Source organism: Megascapheus bottae, chromosome 22, assembly GCF_031878675.1.
Source record: "Megascapheus bottae isolate mThoBot1 chromosome 22, mThoBot2.hap1, whole genome shotgun sequence".
NCBI classification, from domain to species: Eukaryota; Metazoa; Chordata; class Mammalia; order Rodentia; family Geomyidae; genus Megascapheus; species Megascapheus bottae.
In genome coordinates, this window is record NC_143530.1 from 11,064,385 (window position 1) to 11,085,947 (window position 21,563).

The 21,563-nt window shown below is 54.1% G+C and overlaps 1 protein-coding gene across 2 annotated transcripts; it reads right to left on the reverse strand.

The window, feature by feature from the left end:
• Positions 1-86: 86 nt before the first annotated feature.
• Positions 87-18,065, reverse strand: Fgd2 (FYVE, RhoGEF and PH domain containing 2). 2 transcript variants are annotated; one of them, XM_090355762.1, is made up of 16 exons: positions 17,909-18,065; positions 13,942-14,161; positions 12,906-12,986; positions 12,064-12,212; positions 9,486-9,642; positions 9,182-9,320; positions 8,564-8,622; positions 8,344-8,490; positions 7,740-7,832; positions 5,582-5,661; positions 5,474-5,504; positions 5,003-5,095; positions 4,274-4,405; positions 2,611-2,754; positions 760-906; positions 87-576 (listed from the first exon to the last, which is right to left on the reverse strand). In XM_090355762.1, exons 1-16 carry the CDS (start codon positions 17,974-17,976, stop codon positions 361-363), a joined length of 1,956 nt encoding a protein of 651 aa, XP_090211888.1. In that variant the 5' UTR covers positions 17,977-18,065; the 3' UTR covers positions 87-360. The 2 variants fall into 2 exon arrangements, with proteins under 2 accessions (XP_090211888.1, XP_090211887.1); XM_090355761.1 differs by lacking the exons at positions 12,906-12,986; positions 13,942-14,161; positions 17,909-18,065 and having other exon boundaries at positions 87-534; positions 12,064-12,811.
• Between the last annotated feature and the right edge of the window lie 3,498 nt (positions 18,066-21,563).

Consider the following 21,563-nt stretch of genomic DNA (forward strand, 5'->3'; position numbering starts at 1 on the left):
TGTGGTACCAAGGAATCGAACCCGGGTCTTCATGCATGCTAGGCAAGCACTTTAACCACTAGGCCAAACTCCCGGCCATCCTTCTGTTTGTTTTTTTTTTTTATGGTTTTGTTCTTTGCAGGTGGTTCATTAAAATCTCATGGACTTTCTTGCTGGGGCTAGTTTTGAACCCCCAAACTCAGATCTCAGCCTCCCAGGTAGCTGGGATTGCAGGAGGGAGTCACAGACACTGGGTGGGCCTCATATTTTCTAACATTGGAGTTTGTTCAAGTACAGCTCGGGGCAGAAGACAGAGGCCACAGTGTTAGTCCCTGGCAGGCGTCCATCTCTGCGTGGAAGAGGTGCAGAGGAGCCTCGAGCTTAGTCAGACAGCTCCCCGTCCTCCGGCTCCCCCGGGGTCTGGCCATTCGCTGCCCGCCCAATGGCCTGCACCCAGCGGCTCCTCAGCTCCTCCGTCTCTGCCTTGAAGGAGTAGAGTTGGCCTGATTGTTGCAGCTGGAAGCTTCGGGGGTCTCCCGGGGGCCCAGCAGTCACCTGGTAGCCCAGCAGGGGGATGGAGGTGTGGGCTCGTATGTCCTGGGGGAGGAAGACCAGTGGGGTGCCCCCGGTTCAACCTCTCCGTGCCCCACCCCCAGCAGCCACACACCCCAAGTCTGGACCCAGCTTGGAAACCCTACTTGAGGTTTCCAGGCCCCCTGGACTGCAATTTCCTCCCTGGCCACACGGGGTGACACCTCCCTCTGGCATGGGTGCCTTTACCTGAGGGGCGGCGTAGACATAGAGTACCAGGGGGTCGTCCAGGGGGATCACACACCAGCCGCGGGGGCCAGGCCGGCTCCACTTGTCCCTGGTCAGCTGCAGGAAGCCACAGATCACACTCTGCTCGGGCCCTGTCGAGGCCCCTTTCTAAAAGCAAGAAGAGGGACAGTCAAGGGACAGTGGCCTAGTGTCAGACATGAGCCCAGCCGTGGGCCCCTGTGAGTGCTGGGGAGCAGAAGGTGGGGAGGGCAGCAAGGGTCTGGGCTGGGGTCGTTGTTGTGCTTGTGGGTCAGGGTGGAGCATAGTCCACCCCTCCAGGAGGCCGCTATGTGGGGTCCAGGACCTAAGGCCCTGAGCAACCAGAGAACACAGAGGCATAGATTGGACTGCCAGTGCCCGTAGCCCAGCTGTCAGCTTAGCTACTTAGGAGGCTAAGATCTGAGGATCATGGTTTGAAGCCAGCCAGGCAGGACAGTCTGTGAGACTCTTTTGGCTTGAACTCTGGGCCTGGGTGCTGTCCCTGAGCTCTTCAGCTCAAGGCTACTGCCCTACTCCTTGAGCCACAGTGCCACTTCTGATTTTATCTTTCTTTCTTTCTTTCTTTCTTTCTTTCTTTCTTTCTTTCTTTCTTTCTTTCTCTCTCTCTCTCTCTCTCTCTCTCTCTCTCTCTCTCTCTCTTCTTTCTTTCTTTCTTTCTTTCTTTCTTTCTTTCTTTCTTTTTGCCAGTCCTAGGCCTTGAACTCAGGGCCTGAGCACTGTCCTTGGATTTTTCTCAAAGCTAGAGCTCTACCACTTGAGCCTCAGCACCACTTCCAGCTTTTTTCCATGTATGTGGTACCGAGGAATCAAGCCCAGGTCTTTGTGCAAGCTAGGCAAGCACTCTACCACTAGGCTAAACTTCCAGCCCTGCCACGTCCAATTTTCTAGTGGTTAATTGGAGATAAGAGTCTTGCGGACTTTAGTGCCTGGGCTGGTTTTGAACCATGATCCTCAGATCTCAGCCTCCTGAGGAGCTAGAATTACAGACATGAGCCACCATGCCCGGCTAAGTCTGTGAGACTTATCTCTAACTAACTATCAGAAAACCCAAAGTAGAGCTGCAGCTCAAAGTGGTAGAGCGCTAACTCTGAGCAAAAGAGCTCAGAAACAGCACCTAGGCCCTCAGCCCAAGCCCCAGGTGTGGCACCAAACGAACACAACACCAGAAACCAGGACAGCTGTGGTGACTGTGGGATGTCACCTCCCTGCCCCTGGGCTCCGTGGGACAAGAGGGACCAGCAGGACTCTCCCATCCTGCCATTTGGAGTCTGCGATCTGCCCTGAGCCTCAGTGTACCCATCTGTAAGATGGAATCAGTGACACAGGGCACCACGGGACAGGCCACTGGAGATGTAAATGCATGGAGACACAGAGGAAGGGTGGAAGAGCCCTGGTGACAGCTTGCAGCCCAGGTCACTTCTCCTTTATTGGTGGGGGGGGGGTCATGGAGCTTGAACTCTGGGCCTGGGCGCTGTCCCTAAGCTCTTCAGCTCAAGGCTACCGCCCTGCCCCTGGGCCTGGGCCTTGAGCCACAGCTCCACTTCTGGTTTTCTGGTGGTTAATTGGAGATGAGTCTCATGGACTTTAGTGCCCAGGTTGGCTTTGAACTTCAATCCTCAAATCTCAGCCTCCTGAGTATCTAGGATTACAAGCATGAGCCACCACACCCCGCAGCCCAAGCCACTTCTGTTTGATGACGGCCTCTGTGCAGCCCCTGGGGCCATGGGCAGATAGGAGAGGGGGAGTGGCCAGGTGTCCCTCTTCCCACCACCTCAAACAGGGCCAGGACCTCGGGGATCTGGAGCCCCTCACCTCCAGGATGCCTGGCCTCCGGTCCTTGGCTCCAGGCAGCACACTTCCGGTGAGGAATACGTAGCAGGAGACACACACCCGGCTGGGCCTGTTGCCATCATACTTCAGCTGGGCCCGGTAGTCTGAGCACCGGGCACACACCACCTGGGAGGTGTGGGAGGGTGCTGACACTGTGTGCCGAGGGTCTGGACAGGCCCTGGCCACCCATACAGACCCTGGCCGCCCACCCTGGGCCCCAGAGGGCTGTCCTGACAGCTGGACTGGGCTGCAAAGCCTGTCATGGTCTTTAGGACCCATGCAGAATTTGCATCTGCTCCATCACAATCCCAGGGCATCTGAGCACACATGGGGAGGGCTGTTTTGCCAGAAAGACCTGCTGGTGGATGGGGGGCTCCTAAACCTGGGGGTGCCATGTGAGTGGATCATGGTAAGACAGGAGGAGCCACGGAGAAGAAGGGGGAGAATGCTAGGAATGTGGCCTAGTGGTAGAGTGCTTGCCTAGCATGCACAAAGCCCTGGGTTCTATTCCTCAGTACCACATACACAGAAAAAAAGCCAGAAACAGCACTGTGACTCAAGGGGTAGAGCGCCAAAGAGGCTCAAGGATAGTGCCCACGCCCTGAGTTCAAGCTTCAAGACTGGCAAAAAGAAATGTGGGGTGCTACAAGTTGTCATAGGTAGATGGGAAATGTGAGAGAAGGGGCACAGCACAGGTGTGGTCAAATACCAAGCTCACAGACTCAGACGAGTGCTGGCCCCGCCCCTCCAGCCCTGTGCACTTGCTCGCCCTCAACCTGCCTGGCAGGAGGTACCATACCCCCTCTGTACCCCACTCCACCCTCTAAGGGCGGGGTCCTGCAGGTGGGGCTGACCGAAACTGGCCCCTGGGCCATCGCCCAGGGTGACTCACTGCCTCCCCAAAACACAGGGCGAGGTCTTTCACTACCTTGAGAGTATTTTATTAATATACATATATATATAGTGTGTGTGTGTGTTTGTGTGTTGATCCTAGGGTAAACACACAGGATCTAGATGCTGTCCCTAAACTTTTATGCCCAAGGCTAGTCACGGCTCTACCTTGGCTTTTTTTTGGCACTTAATTGGAGATAAGTCTCACATACTTTCCCAGATCTCAGCCTCCCGTGTAGCCAGGATTCTAGGCATGAAGCACTAGCACCCAGCTATTTACTGTAACTAGTAAAGTGGTCTGCCTGTGTGCGTGTGTGCAGGTCCTAGGGCTTGAACTGAGGGCCTTGAGCTGTCACTCAGCTCTTTCTCAGGGCTGGAGGAGGTAGGAGGCAGGGGAAGGAGGAGGGAGTTTCTTCAGTGTGCTGGGAAAGGGGAGCACTCCCACATCTAGGATGGTGGATGCTGGCTAGCAGGGAGCAGTTTGACTGCACTCTGGGACACAGACCATCTCCTGGCCGTGGGAGTGGGTCCTGGACGGGGACAGATGAGGATCAGACAGCAGGTGGTGCAGTTTGGTATTGGGGTGTCTTGAGTGAGTCGGTCGACCCCACTGAGTCTCATCCTCAGCTTGTAAATAGAATACAGCACCCGGGGCAGAGGTGTGCATGGGCTGGGATGGAGAGGTGGTGGGCTGGGTGGGCTGGGGGAGCCCAGGGTACTAGGTACTGGATGGTACTGAGTATTAGGTACTCACATAGCCACAGGCCCGGCAGTGGTGGCGCCGGCGGGTGAGGGCATTGAAGGGCTCCTGGCAGCGCATGCACATGGTCACCATCTTGTCCCGGATCCATTGCGGGGCTCGCAGGCCCAGCTCCTCACTCTGCAGCTGGAGGGGGCCGGGGTCAGGGCTCGTGTGTTTATCCCTAGCAGGAGGTTGATTTACAGCGCCCATTTCTCTCTTTCTTTTTTGGCCTGTCGCAGGGCTTGAGCTCAGCGCCTAGGTGCTGTCCCTGAGCTTTGTGGGTAATTGGAGATAAGAGTCTCAAAGACTGGGCTGGCATCGAACCGAGATCCTCAGAGCTCAGCCTTCTGAGCAAGGATTGACTACTGGCAAGCCACAGTCACCCTGCTAATCTTGTTGGATAGTTAAGGAAGCGGTTCCAGGCCCAGAGAGGTCAAGAAACTCAGCCAGGTCACCCAGCCTGCCAGCATACAGCTGACACTGGAACTCAAGCCCCAGCCGTTCTGCCCAGCCCACCCACCGTGCCCACCTTCCACCCTCCCGGGTCTCATCTCTCAGGCACAGTGCCAGGAGTACTGTGTGGCCGTGGGGTAGCCGTGGGGTGGCTCCCTCACTGTTGAGGATGGCACTGAGGGAAGGGGTCTCCCCCTTCCCCACTCCACTGCTGGGGTGCTGAGGTCCTGAGGGGGCAGTGCACAGGGCACAGAGACCAGGCAAAACCAGCTGGCTGCCCATTCTTACCTCCTGCTCTTGTATGTCTCCCTCTGGCCCCTGGGCCACTGCTTTGAAGGTTTCATTCCGCCTCTCGATCTCCTCGATGGCGGACTGGCAGGCCTGGGTGAGAGGTCAGGAAAGGGGAGGGGTTCTTAGTGATGCGCTATGCATGTGCTGTGTGTGCGTGCTCTCTCTCTCTCTCTCTCTCACACACACACACACACACACACACACACACACACACACACACACACGCATGTGTCTCTTAGCCCCAGATTTCAGATGTCCAAGTGGAGGCTCAAAGAGGTTGAGTGGCCTCAGGCCACCCAGATATGCTGTTGATTTGAACCCAGGACAGAAGCCACACTACCTAAGAGCAGGGAGCAGCTGGATACATCCCTTCCCTCCCGCCCCCTCTCCCTCCCACTCTCCCTCTTTTCCTCTCTCCTTCCCTCCCTGTCCTGCTACAATCGCCTGGGGTCCTGGCCCCCCCCAAACCTCAATCCAGAAAAGCATCTCCTCCTGGGACCTGCAGGAAGAACAGGAATAGGAGTCTGGGGAGCTGCCCTTGCCAGCTGCTCACCCGCCCGGGGGCCCTTAGCTCACCTGGCCTGCAGCTCCAGTGTGCGCTGCCTCCCTGACACCAGAAACGAGTGTGGGAACTCGGCATCATTCAGCTCCCGCACCTGACGAGGAAGGAGGGAGGGCCTAGTTCAGCCATCCTGCCTGGCACAGAGCCGTGGGGTGAGGCAGATGCTACCCGAAGGGGCGACCCTCACTCCAGGGGCAGGACTGAAGCTTGAAGTGGAGACTTCCCCAGTCCTGTAGCTAGGTCAGCCAAGTGTGAGTGGACAGCCAGTTCCTGGCAAAAGGAGCACTGGAAAACCCAGTGTAAGCTGAGCCACTCAGGGGACTGAGATCTGAGGATCGAGGTTCAAAGCCAGCCTGGGCATGAAAGATCTGTGAGACTTTTATCTCTAATTAACCAGTAGGAAATGGGAAGTGGGGCTGTGGCTCCACAGGTAGAGCAGTAGCCTTGAGCTGAAGAGCTCAGGGACAGTGCCCAGACCCAGAGTTCAAACCCTATGACCCACAAAATAAATAAATAAACAACAACTAAGCAAAATAGAGAAAAGAATCCTGCAGGTAAGTTTGGGAAGCGGATGTGACCATCTTTGAAGCAGTCAGGGAAGCTCAGAGAGGTCTAGAGACCTGCTGGAGAGCACTCAGCATTTAGAAGGCATCGGAAAGAGCCCCACTCTGAGCTCCAGTCTCTAAGGCTAAGAAAGCTCAGAGTGGCTGGGAGTTTGGCCTAGTGGTAGAGGCACAAAGACCTGGATTCAATTCCTCAGTACCACATACATAGAAAAAAGCCACAAGTGGTGCTGTGGTTCAAGTGGTAGAGAGCATTAGCTTTGAGAAAGTGCTCAGGCCCTCAGTTCAAGCCCCGGGACGGACAAACTCAACGTGTGGTCAGCAGTTGGCACAGACATCCATGGGGCAGCAGGGAGACTTGGGCGAAGGGAATGGCTGCAGACACAGGGCCGTGCACAGCCCTGCCCACGCCATGCCCGTGCTGTCCAGAAGAGGGCGCTGTGTGACTGTCGCCGATGAGACCAGCTGCGGGGTTCAGAGCTCCACCCACACGCTCAGCCCGTGCGCTCAGGCTGCTGCGTGGAGCCAGGGCCTTGTCCTCCAAGCCCTTAGCTGCACCCAGCCTCTACTTCTTTTTCTTCGTGTCTGTCCCTCTGCCTGCCTCTAGGCCTATGTCTATGCCTTGGTCTGATGATACCCTGATAAATGAGATCTGGAAATGAAAGAAAGACAAAGAGACAGAGAGGTGGACTCACACCCAGACACCTCAAAGACGAGGGCTCCACAGCCTGTCTGCAGCCCCTCCACAGTGTGCATGTGCCATAGTCTGGCAGAGCCACTCTGTGCCCAGGGTGACAAGCTCCAGGATGGGTGTGAAAAAGCAAACACACCTTTGTTCAGGCCAAGAAGCACAGCTGGGGGCCTCCCAGGGGAATGAGGGCAACCAGCAAGGTTGGGCACGCCTGTAATGCCGGATCTCAGGAGGCTGCAGCAAGACAGTCTCCAAGCCAGGTACCTGTGACTCACACTCGTCACCCTAGCTACTCAGAAAGCTGAGAACTGGGATCACAGCTCAAGGCCAGCCCGGGCAAGAAAGCCTGTGAGACTCTTATCCTCAACCACCGAAAAAAAGCTAGAAGCAGAGCTGTGGCTTAAGTGGTAGTGTGCTAGCATCAAGAAGAAAGCTTAAGGTCAGCACTCAGGCCCTGAGTTCAAGCCAGAAATAAATAAAAGAATCCTGAGTTCAAGGCCCAGCCAGAACCATAGAGTGAGAGTCTCATATCTGTCACCTTAGCTACTCAGGAGGCTGAGATCCGAGAATCAAGGTTTGGAGTTAGCCCGGGCAGACGAATCTAAGTGGCTCTCATCTCCAAGGAACACAGCAAAAAGATAGACCTGGGCTGCGTGGCTCCGATGGTAGAGCACACTAGCCTGGTGTGCACGAGGCCCGATACAGCAAAAAAAACTCAAACCCAGCTCTGGGGCCCATGGAGACTGACCCCTGACGAGCCCCCGTGGGGGAGGTGGGAGTGGGGGGCTGCGCACAGCACAGCTATCGGGGCACAGTGAAAGGAAGTGGGCCTCTCGGTCTACTGCAGAGAACCCACTTCTGCCCTCTTGTCTACCCTGTGTGGGGGGGGGGGGCCCAGCAGGGACTTGGGGACCTTACCTTCATGCCAGCCACGTCGATGCGGGTGCGCACCTGGAATTCTGCACATACTTGGATGACCCTGGGCACACAGTAGAGCAGCATATTGTTGAACTGCAGGGGATACAGGTGTGAGCGTGGGGCAGCGGCAGCCAGAATGGTGGTTGGAGGCCTCTAGGGTTGGGCTGGGCCAGCTACAACCACCGTTCTTCCTCTCTAACCACGTGTTGAACATTTCTTACGGGGCAGAGGTGAGCACGAGGCTACTTAGCCCTCAGCCCTGGCAGGATGAGAGACGAAGGGTCACCCGGTCTGCAGGCATCTAAGGACCAAAGTGGACCTCGGAAAAGCACACAGCAGGTCAGGGTGTAGCCCTCGGAGCAGGCGCACCTTGCCAAGCTCAACAAGGCCCCTGGCTTCTTCAGGGTCATCTTGGGCAGTTCTTCCTGAGAGCTAACCTGATTCCCTCCCTCTGTGCACACTCCAAGACACAGATGTAACACCAGGGACTTGGGAGTTGAACAGACCAGGGGCAAACTGTGGAAGCCCAGGGCCTGGGAATCAGCAAGTCCCCGATTCCTGAGCCCCAGGTGTGTCAGGCCGGTGTCCAGGCGAGAGGACCTACCAGAAACAGGTAGCGCTCCATAGGGTCGCGACGGCGAAAGGAGATCTTGAACACAGGGCCCTCTCGGAGCAGCGTATTGGAAGGGTCCACCAGGGTGGCCTCCAGGCCCAGGCGCTGGTACACATCCCACAGGTCCTGCAGCCGCTCCTGAAAGGGGTTCAGCCTCAGCACTCTGCCCCTCCTCCCCCGGCGGGGCCAGCAGAGGGCAGGCACCGCTCACCATCTCTGTGATGGCCGCATTCGAGTGCTGAGCGGCCGAGAAGATCAGGTCCAGGGCTTCTGCCAGAGAGCGAAGCAGAGCTGGGGTTACATGAGGGAACGCTGCGGTGATGGCTGGTGCAAGGCCTCCAGGCTGGACAAAGCAGCCTCAGGACCTGCTGTCCCTGCCTCTGGGGAGACTGGACGCCACCACCTTAGGCACATGGCTTCTCCTTTCCTCAGGGGCATTCTACAGGTGCACGTTCAAATCCCAGGTCTGCTGCTCCTGCTGGGGGACTTGGACTCCACTGCTTGAGCTCTCCGGGCTCACTGGTGTCCAGGTACACAGTGGCAGGGGTGTGGTGGCAAGCCAGTGGCAGGAATGACAGATGGCCCCGATAGCCATTTTTGGAGGTGTTAAATCATTTTGTTTTATTTCTTTGCCAGTCCTGGGGCTTGAACTCATTGCCTCAGAGCTTCTTTTGCTCTACCACTTGGATTTTTATGTGTATGTGGTACTGAGGAATCGAACCCAGGGCTTCATGCCTGCTAGGCAAGCACTGTACCACTAAGCCACATTCCCAACCCCTGAGAACGGTGCCCTCCTCCCCTTCCCCCCTCCCCACTTGGGCATTCTCACTCTGGGCATCAGCTCTGTCTGTGGCCTGGGCTGGAAGTTTCTGGAAGTATTCCTTGAGCAGCAGCTCGTAGCGGGGAATCCTCTGCACGGGCTCCAGCATGTGGTGCTGCAGGGTCAGGCTGCCCGAGGCCTCGCTGCTCTGGTGGGGGGGGTGGGGAGGGGGCCAGGAGAGAGGGAGGGGCAGGGGTGGGGTGAAGGGTGGGCACTGGAGGGGTGCCCGAGCCTGAATGATGCCCCAGATGGCTTGGGAGAAACTGAGGCAGTGTGCAGTGGGGCTCTGCCTCCCCCGCTCCCCGGGCCTCACCTGAATGCGAGCAATCACCTCCTGGAAGGGCGGGCATTTGTCCATCCAGGCGGCCAGCAGCTCGGCGGCCCGCCCGAAGTTCTTGACATACTCGCTGTACATCTTGAGGAACGGGGCCAGTTTCTGGATCACATCTCCAATGCGGGGCGTGGCCGCCCTGCACAGGACAGCTGGGTGACCTCCTCTCCTGGGACCCCACAAGAGCCCAGTCCTCCCCCCCTCCTTTCCAGCGCTCTCCCAGAGCCGGTGTGGGGCGGAGCGCCTCCACCTTAGACCAGAATCCTGCAGTGCCCGCTCCCCACTGCCTGCTCCCCAACTGGGCCAGCGCTGCCCGCTGTGGCAGGTGACCATTCGCGTGGGATTATGTGGCCATCACCAGGGCCAGCTGCCCAGTACAAGGATTCTTGGATCCAGGGCCAGAGCTGACCGTCCTGAGCTTTATTCCCAGCCACACCAGTGATCCAAGTGGTGTGTCCTCCACCATGCCACTCAGCCTCTCTGGATTCATTCATTCATTCATTCATTCATTCATTTACTCATTTGTTTATTTAGTCACTCATTCACTTACAGAGTCACACTCTGTAGCTGGCCTGGACCTGGTGGTCTTTCTGCTTCTGTTCCCTGAATGCTGGGACAGCAAGCACGTCCTACCACATCCAGCCTTCACCCCAATTTTCTATTTTGAAAAAATGGGGATGCCAGTAGGTGATTTGAGAAAGTTTTTCTTCCCTTATAAAAATAATTATGAAAGGTTTCAGGCAATTAAAAATAATTTTTAAAAAGGTATCAGTGGACCACTAGGTAGCCATCTGTAGTGTGTGTGTGTGTGTGTGTGTGTGTGTGTGTGTGTGTGTGTATCAGTACGAGGGTTTGAACTCAGGGCCTTGTACTCTGACTGGTTCTGGCTCAGCTTTACTTACTCAAGGCCGGTGCTCTGCCACTTGAACCAAGTTTTTCCTAGCCAATTGGAGATCAGAATCTCTCAGATTTTTCGGGCGGCTTTGTTTTTTTTGCCAGTCCTGGACTTGACTTTCTGAAGGCTAGAGCTCTACCACTTGAGCCTCACCACCACTTCTGGCTTTTTTCTATGTATGTGGTACTGAGGAATCGAACCCAGGTCTTCGTGCATGCTATGCAAGTAATCTACCACTAGGCCAAACTCCCAGCCCCTCTCTCAGATTTTTCTACCTGGTCTGGCTTCGAACCTCAATCCTCAGATCCAAGCTTCCTGAGTAGCTAGGACGACAGCGCTACTCGAGTGAATCACTGGAAGCCAGGTCCAGCATTAGCCGACAACAGCAGCCGACATTCTTCTTAGCCACAGACAGCTAAGAACTCCCGCTAGCATGGCAGTTCATGGCAAGATATAGAAAGCAAATCACGTCCTGGCTCATTGCTTCCATGGTCACCTCTGCAAACACAGGGTGATCTGTGAAACCAGAAGTGTAATTGTCACATGGCTGCGTGTGCTGAAAGGTACAAAGGTCACACTCCTGGAAGGTCAGCACTGCCTCTCGGGTCACTTGGTCTTGCAAGAACCTGGTAGCCTCTCCTGAACAGACTCCTGTCTGTCTGTCTGTCTGTCTGTCATCTCTTGTTCACCCAAACCCCAAAAGCATCCATCTCAGAGGAGGGACGGATCATGGCCTGCAGGTTCCCTTCAGCAGATGCTAGTGATGGGCCCACACTGGGCATGGTGTCTCACGCCTGTAACCCTAGCTACTCGGGAAGCTGAGGCCCAAGGATCACAGTTCTTTTTTTTTTTTTTCTTGGTCAGTCATGGGGCTTGAACCCTGAGCCTGGGTGTTGTCCCTGAGCTCTTTAGCTCAAGGCTATCACCGTACCCCTTGAGCCACAATGCCGTTTCTTGGGATCACAGTTCTTAAGACAGCCCAGGCAGGAAAGTCCAGGAGATTCATCTCCAATTAACCACAAAGTGGTAAAGTACCAGCCTTGAGCGAAAAAGCACAGGGAGACGCTGGGAGTGTGTCCTAGTGGTGGAGTGCTTGCCTAGCATGTACGAGCCCTGTGTTTGATTCCTCCATACCACATACACAGAGAAAGCCAGAAGTGGTGCTATGGCTCAAGTGGTAGAGCGCTAGCCTTGAGCAAGCTCAAGGACAGACCCTGAGTTCAAGCCCCAGAACTAGAAAAAAGAAAACAAGTTCAGAGACAGTGCCTAGGCCCCACCACACTCACACACACACACACACAGATAATAAGAAATTATATTCTGATACACTCATGGAGTGAGGAGTGAGTTTAACCTGTTTCCCTTCCCTCCTCTATACTTTTATGGGTCAGAATGTCCGGGGGGAGGGGGGCTAGCTTACGGGAATTCTGGGAACTGACCTACAGGATGCTCTAAGAGCTGGATAACAGGCCACAGGGCGGTGGTGAGATATGCACACAGGGCCCCCAGGATAACTGCGGAAGGCCAGACACACTCCACCTCACAGCCGCCCAACCTGGAGGTGCTCCTTTGGGATGGAGCATTCTCCAAGTACTCAGTCTCCTAGCTCCCGTGGGGCCCGAGGGGTCCCCTGATGGCCACACCCCCAGCCAGGTCAGGACTCACCAGTTGTCCAGGCGCCGCTGCAGCTCTGGCAGGAAGAACTGGGCATGGAACTGGTGGATGGAGGAGATGTTGGAGAAGACCAGCCTGACCACGTCCTCAGGGAAGGCCTTGCTGCTGTGGGCCTCCCTCAGGAGCTCCTGGAAGAACACCTGTGGCCACCCGTGCTGGTCACACACCGGCCCGCCCCGGGGGCAGTGGCCTCTTCTCATCGCCCCTCATCCTCGCAACCCCAGGCCCCAGACACAGGGACTTGGCTGAAGCCTGGCAACTAAGAAGGATCCCATGTGGCCCATCCTGAGGTTTTGGCTGTTGCTGGCTATGGGGCTTGAACTCAGGACCGGGCCACTGTTCCTGAGATGTTTGCTCTCTACAACTTTGAACTACAGTGCCACTTCCAGTTTGGTGGTAGGTAGAGATGAGTCTCATGGACCTTCCTGTCCAGGCTGGCTTTGAACAGCCATCCTCAAATCTCAGCTCCCTGAGTAGCTAGGACTACAGGCGTGAGCCACCAAAGCTCAGCTCTGTTTAGCTTTTGAACTTGCTCAGGCTCAGCGTCCCATGGCAGAAGGTTAATGGCGTAACCTTCCAGCGTCAGGGCCCTAGGTCAGGGTGGAGAACCTAGTCTAAGCCCGAAGGCCCCGAAGCTAGATGGACTCAAGAGAGCCATGGGGCTATAAAGCCTGATTCCACCCCAATTCCAGCTTTCAGGATGGTGGACTGAGGCTCTGAAGCCAAACCCAGTGGCCCTGGGCTCAGTGGCATGAGGACAGCAAAACAGGTGGTGGGAGGAGACTGGGGACTGGGCTGGGAGGCATGGGGGATGGGCAGATCTGGCAACTGGCCTGGTCCAGGAGGTGCAGGCGTGCCACATAGGCCCGCTCAGTTTCCACCAGCTCCTGAACAATCCTCTTCTCCTCGGGCTCCTGCGGGGTAGGAAGGGGAGGGTGGAGGACGGCTTTGGGATCCACTGGGGGGAACTTGGATCCTTGTGGAGCACCCCCTCCCCCAGGGGGGGGTCCCACCCTCCCCCGGGGAATCTGGGCTGGCCAGGGAAGAGTGAGGCTGGTCAGTTCTGAGGCTAAGTCTAGAAGCTTCTATCTGGGCTCTCAGGGGTTCTGAGCCACCACAGAAAGAAAGAAGGCTGCCTCCCTAAGCTATGTACTTTTTTTTTTTTTCATTTTGCCAGTCCTGGGTCTTGAACTCAGGGTTTCATGCTTTCCCTTAGCATTTCTTTTTCTCTTTCTTTCTTTCTTTCTTTCTTTCTTTCTTTCTTTCTTTCTTTCCTTCTTTCTTTCTTTCTTTCTTTCTTTCTTTCATTCTTTCATTCTTTTTTTTTTTTTGGCCAGTACGAGGCTTGAACTCTGGGCCTGGACACTTTCCTTTAGCTCAAGGCTAGCATTCTGCCACTTGAGTCACAGCACTACTTCCAGCTTTTTCTGTGATTAATTGGAGATAAACAATCTTATAGGCTTCCTGCCAGGCTGGCTTTGAACTGGAATCCTCATATCTCAGCCTCCTGAGTAGCTAGGATACCACATATGAGCCACCAGCCTCTGGCTCCCCTTAACATTTTTTTTTCTCAAGGTTGGCACTCTGCTACTTGAGCTACGTCTCCACTTTTGCCTTTTTGCTGGATTTGAACTCGAATCCTCCCATCAGCCTTCTGAGTTAGCTAGGATGACGACAGGCATGAGCCACTAGTACCTGACTCAAACTATGGCTTTGAACAAATTCTAAAGGCTTATGAAAGATTCCCATGGCGAGGGGAATGATAGGGCTGATAGAAAGTTCAGGAAAACAAATCTCAAGGGTAAAACACCCCTAGTTTCTGCTCGGGAAGAAGGCTGGGGAAGAGGAGAGGAGGGGCCCAGCTCCCACCTGAGTCCCTGGCCCAGGACATGTGGCAGGCTGGCAGGACTTCCTCCAGGCGCCACTGGACAGCTTGCTCTTCAGGGAGCTCAGGTACTGCCTGCTGACTGTCCTGGGCCCTGGCCCCAGGGCCTCCCCCAGCGGGGACATCGCCCATGGCTCTGGGGCCAGTTCAGGGCTGTGATGTGTGTCCTCCAGTTTGTCAGCTCTGGCTGCTGTTCCAGGGGTCCTGAGAACAGAGGGAACCTGAAGATCTCCTGCGGGCAGGAGGGGCAAGTGGCATGGAGGAAGTGACTCCTGGCTGGGCCTGATGCCCCTAGATTTCCATTTCTCTCCTCCACACCTTCCTCAAGGGAGTGCCAGGTTTCATAATGAGTCAGTGTGGTGTGTGTTTCGTCCATACTGAGGAACTACAGACTTCCCTATTTAATATGTTTTTCCATTTCTTTTTCGTGCCAATATCCTCTTTTATGGCAATAAATATTCCATTACACACAGATGTTCATTTACATGCTACCTATAACCAAGACCCATGGGTATGGCTTCATTTTCTCCTCATGTCATGAACTAAGTTGGAGGAAGACAATGTAAGGTCCTGAACCACCACTGACCAGTTCCATTTCAGATTTGTCTAGAGTAGACATGAGAATCTGCTGAAGAAATTTGGGTTTCTTTTCCCAGCAACTTGAGGCTCTATGGCTTTGGAAGTCCTAGTTGGCAAAAGCAGAATACTTCCACCAAGAGGAGGCATGGTATTTCCAGTAAGCTTTATCTAAGGTGTTTCTTTTTTTTTTCAGTATTTAAAATGTTAAAATATATTATGTGGAAAATGATCCATGGATTTTGTGGGTAGGGGAAAAACTGGGAGAAAGCAAAGGAAAGGATGACATTGTTCAAAAAAAAGAAATATACTCATTACTTGACTTAGGAAATGGTAACCCCTCTGTAAACACCTTAGTAACAGGAAAAGTTTATTTTTAAGGAACATAAAGTATTAAAATATGAAAATTAAATGGAAGCCAGGTGTCAGTGGCTCACACCTGTAATCCTAGCTAGCCAGGAGGCTGAGATCTGAGAATCACAGTTCAAAGCCAATCCGGGCAGGAAAAGTCTGTGAGACTTGTATCTCAATTAACTACCAAAGAGCCAGAAGTGGAGCTGTAGCTCCAGTGATGGAGTGCCATGAGGGAAAAAGCTCAGAGACAGCAACCAGGGCCTGAATCCAAGCCCCAGTACCAGCATGTGTGCGTGCCCACACACACACACACACACAAAACCTTAACATGAAAGATGATTCTGGGCCCCAGTGACTCATAACTGGATATCCAGGCTGAGACCTAGAGAATCTGGATTCAAAGCTATTCTTCCAAAGGGGCTGGCAACATGACTTAGTGGTAGAGTGCTTGCCTAGCAATGCATGCCCTGGGTTCCATTCCTCAGTACCACATACGCAGGAAAGAAATAAAGGAAGTGGTTCTATGGCTCAAGTGGTAGAGCACTAGCCTTGAACAAAAGAAGCAGAGGGACAGTGCCCAGGCCCTGAGTTCAAGTCCCAGGACTATCCAAAAGCAAAAACAAAAACAAAAACAAAAAATCCCCGCCAGGTTCCATTTCCAAAATAACCAACAAAAGGTCGGACTGGAGGCATGTTTCAAGTGGTAGAGTACCCACTGAGCAAGCAAACCAAGTAAGAGTGTGATGCACTACATTCAAGCCATAGAACCATCTTTTTTGTTTTGTTTTGTTTTTGCTGATCCTGGGGCTTGAACTCAGGGCCTGGGGACTGTTTCTATGCCTCTTTGTGCACAACACTAGCACTCTGCCACTTGAGCCACAGCACCACTTCCAGCTCTTTCTGAGCCTCACAGACTTTTCTGCTGAGATAACTTCAAGCCGTGATCCTCCGATCTCAGCTAGATCGGAGTAGCTAGATTATAGGTATGAGCCACCTGCACCCATCATTCTAAAACTCTGAAAAAAGAGGGCTAGAGGTGTGTGGGTAGAGCACCCAGCTGTGAGCAAGAAAGCCAAATAAGCATGAGACCCTGACTTCAAACCCCAGTCCCAGAATAACAAAAGATAACCATGCAATCACATGCAGAGAAAGAACCCTTTGTTCTGAGGACTGAGGTCAGGCAATTGTCCCAAGTCACACAACTGGTTTGTGATGCACGGAGCACAGGGGCCCAGCTCCAGGTGTCTACCCTGGGTTTTTCCCCATCCCTGACACCCTAAGCATGGTTCCTGTGCCTCTGCAGCCCCTCAGGGGAGCTGAGTCTCTGCTTTCTGTTCTACATTTGACTTCAGCTTCTGCAATTTCTCTCCCAGTACCGGAGCCAGCTTCTGTTTCCTTACCAGCCCTCAGTTTCGCACCAGTGAAAGCACTGGAGCCTCCCAGAGCCCCAGCCATGTGTGTCCACTCCACGCCAGGCGTGCCACCTAACAAGGGAGGTACAAGTGCCACATGCCCACCCAGTGGGCCAGGCAGGTGGCCTCCAGGAGCTGTCCATGGTGCTGAATGGAACGAGCAAGGCTTGGGGAGAAGCAAGATCTAGACTCTCCCCTGCCCTACTGGCCAAGCACACAAGCTCACGCCTATAATTCCAGCTCCTCAGGAGGCAGAGATCTGAGGATCTTGGCTTGAAGCCAGCCAGAAAAGTCCATGAGTTTCTTATCTCACTAAAGCTGGAGGCAGAGCCATGGCCTGCAGAAGAGGCTACACTGCTGCACTCAGGCCTCAGTGCTGTCTCTCCTTCCCTGGAGCTGGGAGGGCTGAGGTGCTGTCAGGCTATTGGCAGAGTCTCCCTCTGGGAACTGTTCTGTCTGGGAGAACTGCCTTAACCAAATCTAATGATAGGACTCTGGGGTGCAAATACCAGCCTGGAGTCCCACTGGAATAGTTGAAGGAAACCCAGCCCAGTACCCCAGGGCTCACAGAGGCTCAGCTCCTCCATCTCACTCTGCTTCCCTCTCCCACAGATGTCCCCCATAAAACAACTGGGGTGCATCTCCACTTCAAAAGCCATTTCCAGAACCTTCTCCCACCAGGCCATGACAGCCTTTAGCTCTACCAGACACCTGATCCAGCCTTTTGCCTTTGTCAGAAGCTCTGCATTGCCTCAGCACTTTTCCATCCTCCACAGGACGGGAATGGAAGCCAGGCACAGTGTAATCCCATCACTCAGGAGGCAGATATGGGAGGACTGGGTTTGGGGGCCAGCCCAAACACAAAGTTAGTGACATCCTCATCTCAGACTAGACAAACTGGGCATGCTGGTGCAAACCTGTCATCTCAGCTATGTGGGAAGCTTAGGTTCATGAGCCAAGCCAGCCTGGACACAAAACTTGAGACCCTTCCTGACAAAATATCTGAAGGCAAAAAGGACTAAGCTAGTAGAGCACCTGCCTCGCAAGGTACAAGATCCTGAGTTCAAACCTCAATACCACATGGAAGGAAGGAAAAACCCATGATGCTGGGATGGGGTACTGCCCAGCAGAAGAAGGTACCTGTGGGGTCTACCTGCAAAAAGTGGCCCCTCCCCCACTGTTCTTCCTGGCTGCACACATGGCTCCTTCCCTAGAAGCCTCCACCCATAACCCAGGTAACTGGCCCAAGCTCTGAAGTCCCCTCTGCAGCCACACCTCCTCACTGTCCTCTCCCTGTACATCAGTCTCTATCCTTAGTTCCCCCCTTGTTCTGTCCCTGACCCCTTTGCAGCCTTTCTCTTGCCCCTTGCCCCTCTCCCCTTTGCACCCCCTACATGCCTCCATCTTGTGCAGGCCGGCAGTACGCTCTCCCCACATTAAACTCTTTTCTGCCCTGTGGCAGTCCCCTTTCCACTGAACCTTATATATAATACCCAGTTCAGGACCCAGAGAAAGTACTTGAGGTGGAGCTCCAGCTGTTCTGGGGTCTCAGTCTAGGGAAACAGGCAGAAGAAGGGCTGGGTGATCATTCCCTCCCAGTTGCCCATACCTGCTGTTCTCAAACACAGCCACCAGGTTGCCCACAGAAGCCAGATGCTCCTCACTTGTTGCCTCCATCCTGCAGGCCTGCTGGGTGGCTCTCAGTTACTCCCAAAGCCAGGAGGGAGGCAACCAGCCAGTACCCAGCCACCTGGGCTCTGCAAGCCCACTCTTTGCTGCAGAGAGCAGAAAGAGGAAGCAGTCCCAAAGACCAGTAGACAAAGGCCAGTTCCTCCCATGGTGGGTGGAGCCCACATGGCCCCACCCACCTTTGGTTTCTGGAGATCTGCAGAGCCAGAAGCTACCTGTCAGGGCCAGGAGTTTCTGGAGCTGGAACCTTGACTAGTAGAAAGTTAGAAACCCTCTCAGGGCCCTGGGCGGAGGGGGGGGGGATTTTAAGGTCTTTTTTTCTGGCATCTTCTTTTCTGGTTTTGGCCCTGCTCAGTGCTGTAAGGAAAAACTTCTTTTATTAAAAATAGATCATGAAACCAGGTGCTGATAGCTCACATCTGTAACTAGCTAATCAGGAGGCTGAGATTTGAGGATCGTGGTTCAAAGCCAGACTCTTATCTCCAATAAACCACCAAAAAACCAGACGTGGAGCTATGGTTCAAAGTGGTAGAGTGCTAGCCTTGAGCTGAAGAGCTCAAGGACAGCACCAGGCCCTGAGTTCCAGCCCCACAATCAACCGATCCATCAATCAATTAAGGGCTGGCGAGGACCGACAGAGGGAAGGATTGTGGCCAAAGCCTCACTGGGTGTCCTCATCTTAGTGGCTGTTGCCTTTACCCCACACCACAGAGGCCCACTTCCTCCCAGAAGTGGAAGTGATAACAGCCAAAGCACACACCGAGTCCTGCATCTGGGCCTTCCTCCCTGTATCTTGCCCAGGCTTGAACTCAGGGCCTTGCACTCTTGCTGTGCTTCACAGCTCAGAGCCAGTGCTCCATCACCTGAGCCATGCCTCCAGCCCAACCCTTTCTGACATATTTATTTTCCAGACATAGTCTCGCGGACTAGCCTGCCCAGCTGGCTTCTAATTGCAGTCCTCAGATCTCAGCTTCCTGAGTAGCTAAGATTCCAGGCATGAGCCACTGGAGCAGGCTCACTTCTTCTTCTTCTTGAAGACATGGGGTTCCTAGCCCCCCTGAGTTCCATGGCCCACACTTGGTGCACTGCAGTGCCACCTAGATTTGTTGCCAGTGATGATTAGATCCAAAGCTGGACTCACGTCACCCTGCAGGGCTATTCTTCCCGGATGGCCCTGAATGCCTGGAGAAGACCCCTCCTTTGGTTCTCCTCTCCACTCCTCTGCCTCCCACCAGCCTGGGCCACGGGCACTTGTGTTTCTTGCCTTTGCCCCTGACCTCACTCTGGGCCTCAGCCAAGAACTTAGCACCTCTGAGGGTACTGAGGGCTTTGTGACAAGCAGACCTGGGAGGAGAAACCTTTGACTGGGCGTGGCTGCAGGAAGGCCGGCACCCACTGGAAACCTGTCCTAGCCCTTGCTGTCTTTGCTTACCACCCTTTTATCTGGCCCATCTTCGGGAGGCTCTGGGGAGGGGTGCTGTCTGTGTGGTTACATGGTAGGCAGAGGCTACATGGCCAGGGTAAGGGAGTGGGTACCTACACTCCTTGGCTTCCAGGAGGAAACTATGGGGCAAACCAGCCTTTCTGAGAAGGTCTTGCCTGGCCCCTCCCCCAAGCAGCCAGAATTTTTCTCTTCTGTCCCTTGTCCAGAAATGCTACCATGTCTTGGGGCTTTCTTCTAGAAGGGCCTGTCCTGCTGCTGTGAGACCTTGCCTCCTCTATATATGTGTGTGTGGGGTGTGTGTGTGTGTGTGTGTGTGTGTGTGTGTGTGTGTGTACTGGTCCTGGGGCTTGAACTCAGGGCCTGGGCACTGTCCCCATTCAAGGCCGGTGCTCTACCACTTGAGCCACAGCTTCATTTGGCGTAGTTAATTGAAGGTTAAGTCACATGGATTTTCCTGCCTGGGATGACTTTGAACCTGAGTTAGCTCTCCGCCTTCTGAGATTATAGATGTGAGCCTGTAGCTGACCCTGCAGGTGTTCTTGTTCTGAGACCACAAACAGAGACCGCATGTATGAGGCTGTCTTGACATGGGCAGATCTTTTCCCTTCAGCATGTGAACTCTCTGGCCCCAGCTGGCACTGGCAGGGACAGACTGTTCCAGGCCCTGTGGCCCTCCCCTGGGAGAAGAAAGATTCAAAGTCACCAGAGGCAGTGATAGGGAGGGGCACCAGGGAAGAAACAGCAACAGGGCCAGGATTGGCACAATGCACAGCCCGACGGGTGCCACCTCCTCCAAGGAGGGCCACAAAGGGACCAGCAGGGCCAGGGTAGGGCATGGGCAGGGCGGCACAAGAGAGAGACAAGGAGGCCATGGGAGGTGCCAGGTTGTATGTGGGAGCTTCCAGAGACAGAATACACAGCCCCCACATGGGGGGGGGGCAGCAGGCTCTTTTAATTTCCCAATGCCCACACAACAGCTCCAGGAGAAACTTGAGCAGCATGAAGAGAGGCGCCAGGCTTTTAAGTGGACGAAGGGAACAAACTGTTCCTGCAGGACCAATGCCCCCCGTGCTGTTGACCGGAGCCACCGCCTGTCTTTCCACGCAATAGCTCTGTCTCCATAGTGAGCTCTGTGCAGTATTTCTGTAAGCCTCCCCTTTCTATGGAGAAAGTGTTACCAGGATTTGAACTCAGGGCCTTGCATTTGCTAGTTTCTTACTCCTAGCCTGTATTCTATCACTTGAATCATGCTTTCAACTCTGCTTACATTTTTGCTGATTAATTTGGAGTGGACTCTCATGGACTTTTCTCTCCAGGCTGGCCTCAAGCCATCATTCTTTAGATCTCAGCTTCCTGGGTGTCTGGAATTATAGGCGTCAACCACTGACAGCAAGCTAAAGCCCCCTTTTTGTTACCAAGTTCCTCCTTCATGGTTATCAGGGACAACTGTTATATCAGCAGGAGCTTAGAGCCTCCAGGTGACCTGGCTGAAGGGGACAGGAAGTGGGTGATGATGGGGCGGGGTTCTCTTCCCCCCACTTCCTGCTCCAACCTTGTCCTTCACTTTCAAGGTCCCGGTAAGCCTCTTTCCTCTCCTCCCTCAGGGCTTGCTAATGTTCTTGTTCTAATTCCCCCCACACACATTTTAGTGCTCAGTGTGCTACTGCCACACTCATAGTTCTCTGTAGAGGTCATGGGGACCAAAGCTGCCTGTCCATCCACTATTTTGCCTCAGTTTCCCTTTCAAGGCTCTCAGCTCCTCATACATCAAGAACATGTCATAGCCAATGGCCACGGGCCCAAGTCCTTGACCTCACTTGCCTACTTTTCCTCTCTCTCACTGCTCTTTTCCTCTTTGCCCTCTTACCTACCCAACTCCTACTGCAGGACCTTTGCAAGGCAAACTCCAAGGCAGAACTTTCTTCCTGCAAATATCAGCATGGCTCACCCTGATCCTATCCCTCCTTCTGCAGGACCTTTGCAAGGCAAACTCCAAGGCAGAACTTTCTTCCTGCAAATATCAGCATGGCTTACCCTGATCCTATCCCTCCTTCATCATTGGTTAAACCCTCACCTTGTCACCAAAGCCCTTTATGTTCCAGGCCTCCCAGTGGCCACTGTAGCAGGGGTG

What these genes read in the sequence shown, in the direction of transcription:
- Fgd2 (XM_090355762.1), bottom strand. Translation starts at nt 17,976, where the DNA reads ATGGAGGCAACAAGTGAGGAGCATCTGGCTTCTGTGGGCAACCTGGTG. An exon ending in CAGCGGCGCCTGGACAACTG is followed by an intron (nt 9,643 to 12,063) that starts GTGAGTCCTGAC and finishes TGTCCTGTGCAG; the next exon opens with GGCGGCCACGCCCCGCATTG. An exon ending in AGGTGATTGCTCGCATTCAG is followed by an intron (nt 9,321 to 9,485) that starts GTGAGGCCCGGG and finishes CCCCCCCACCAG; the next exon opens with AGCAGCGAGGCCTCGGGCAG.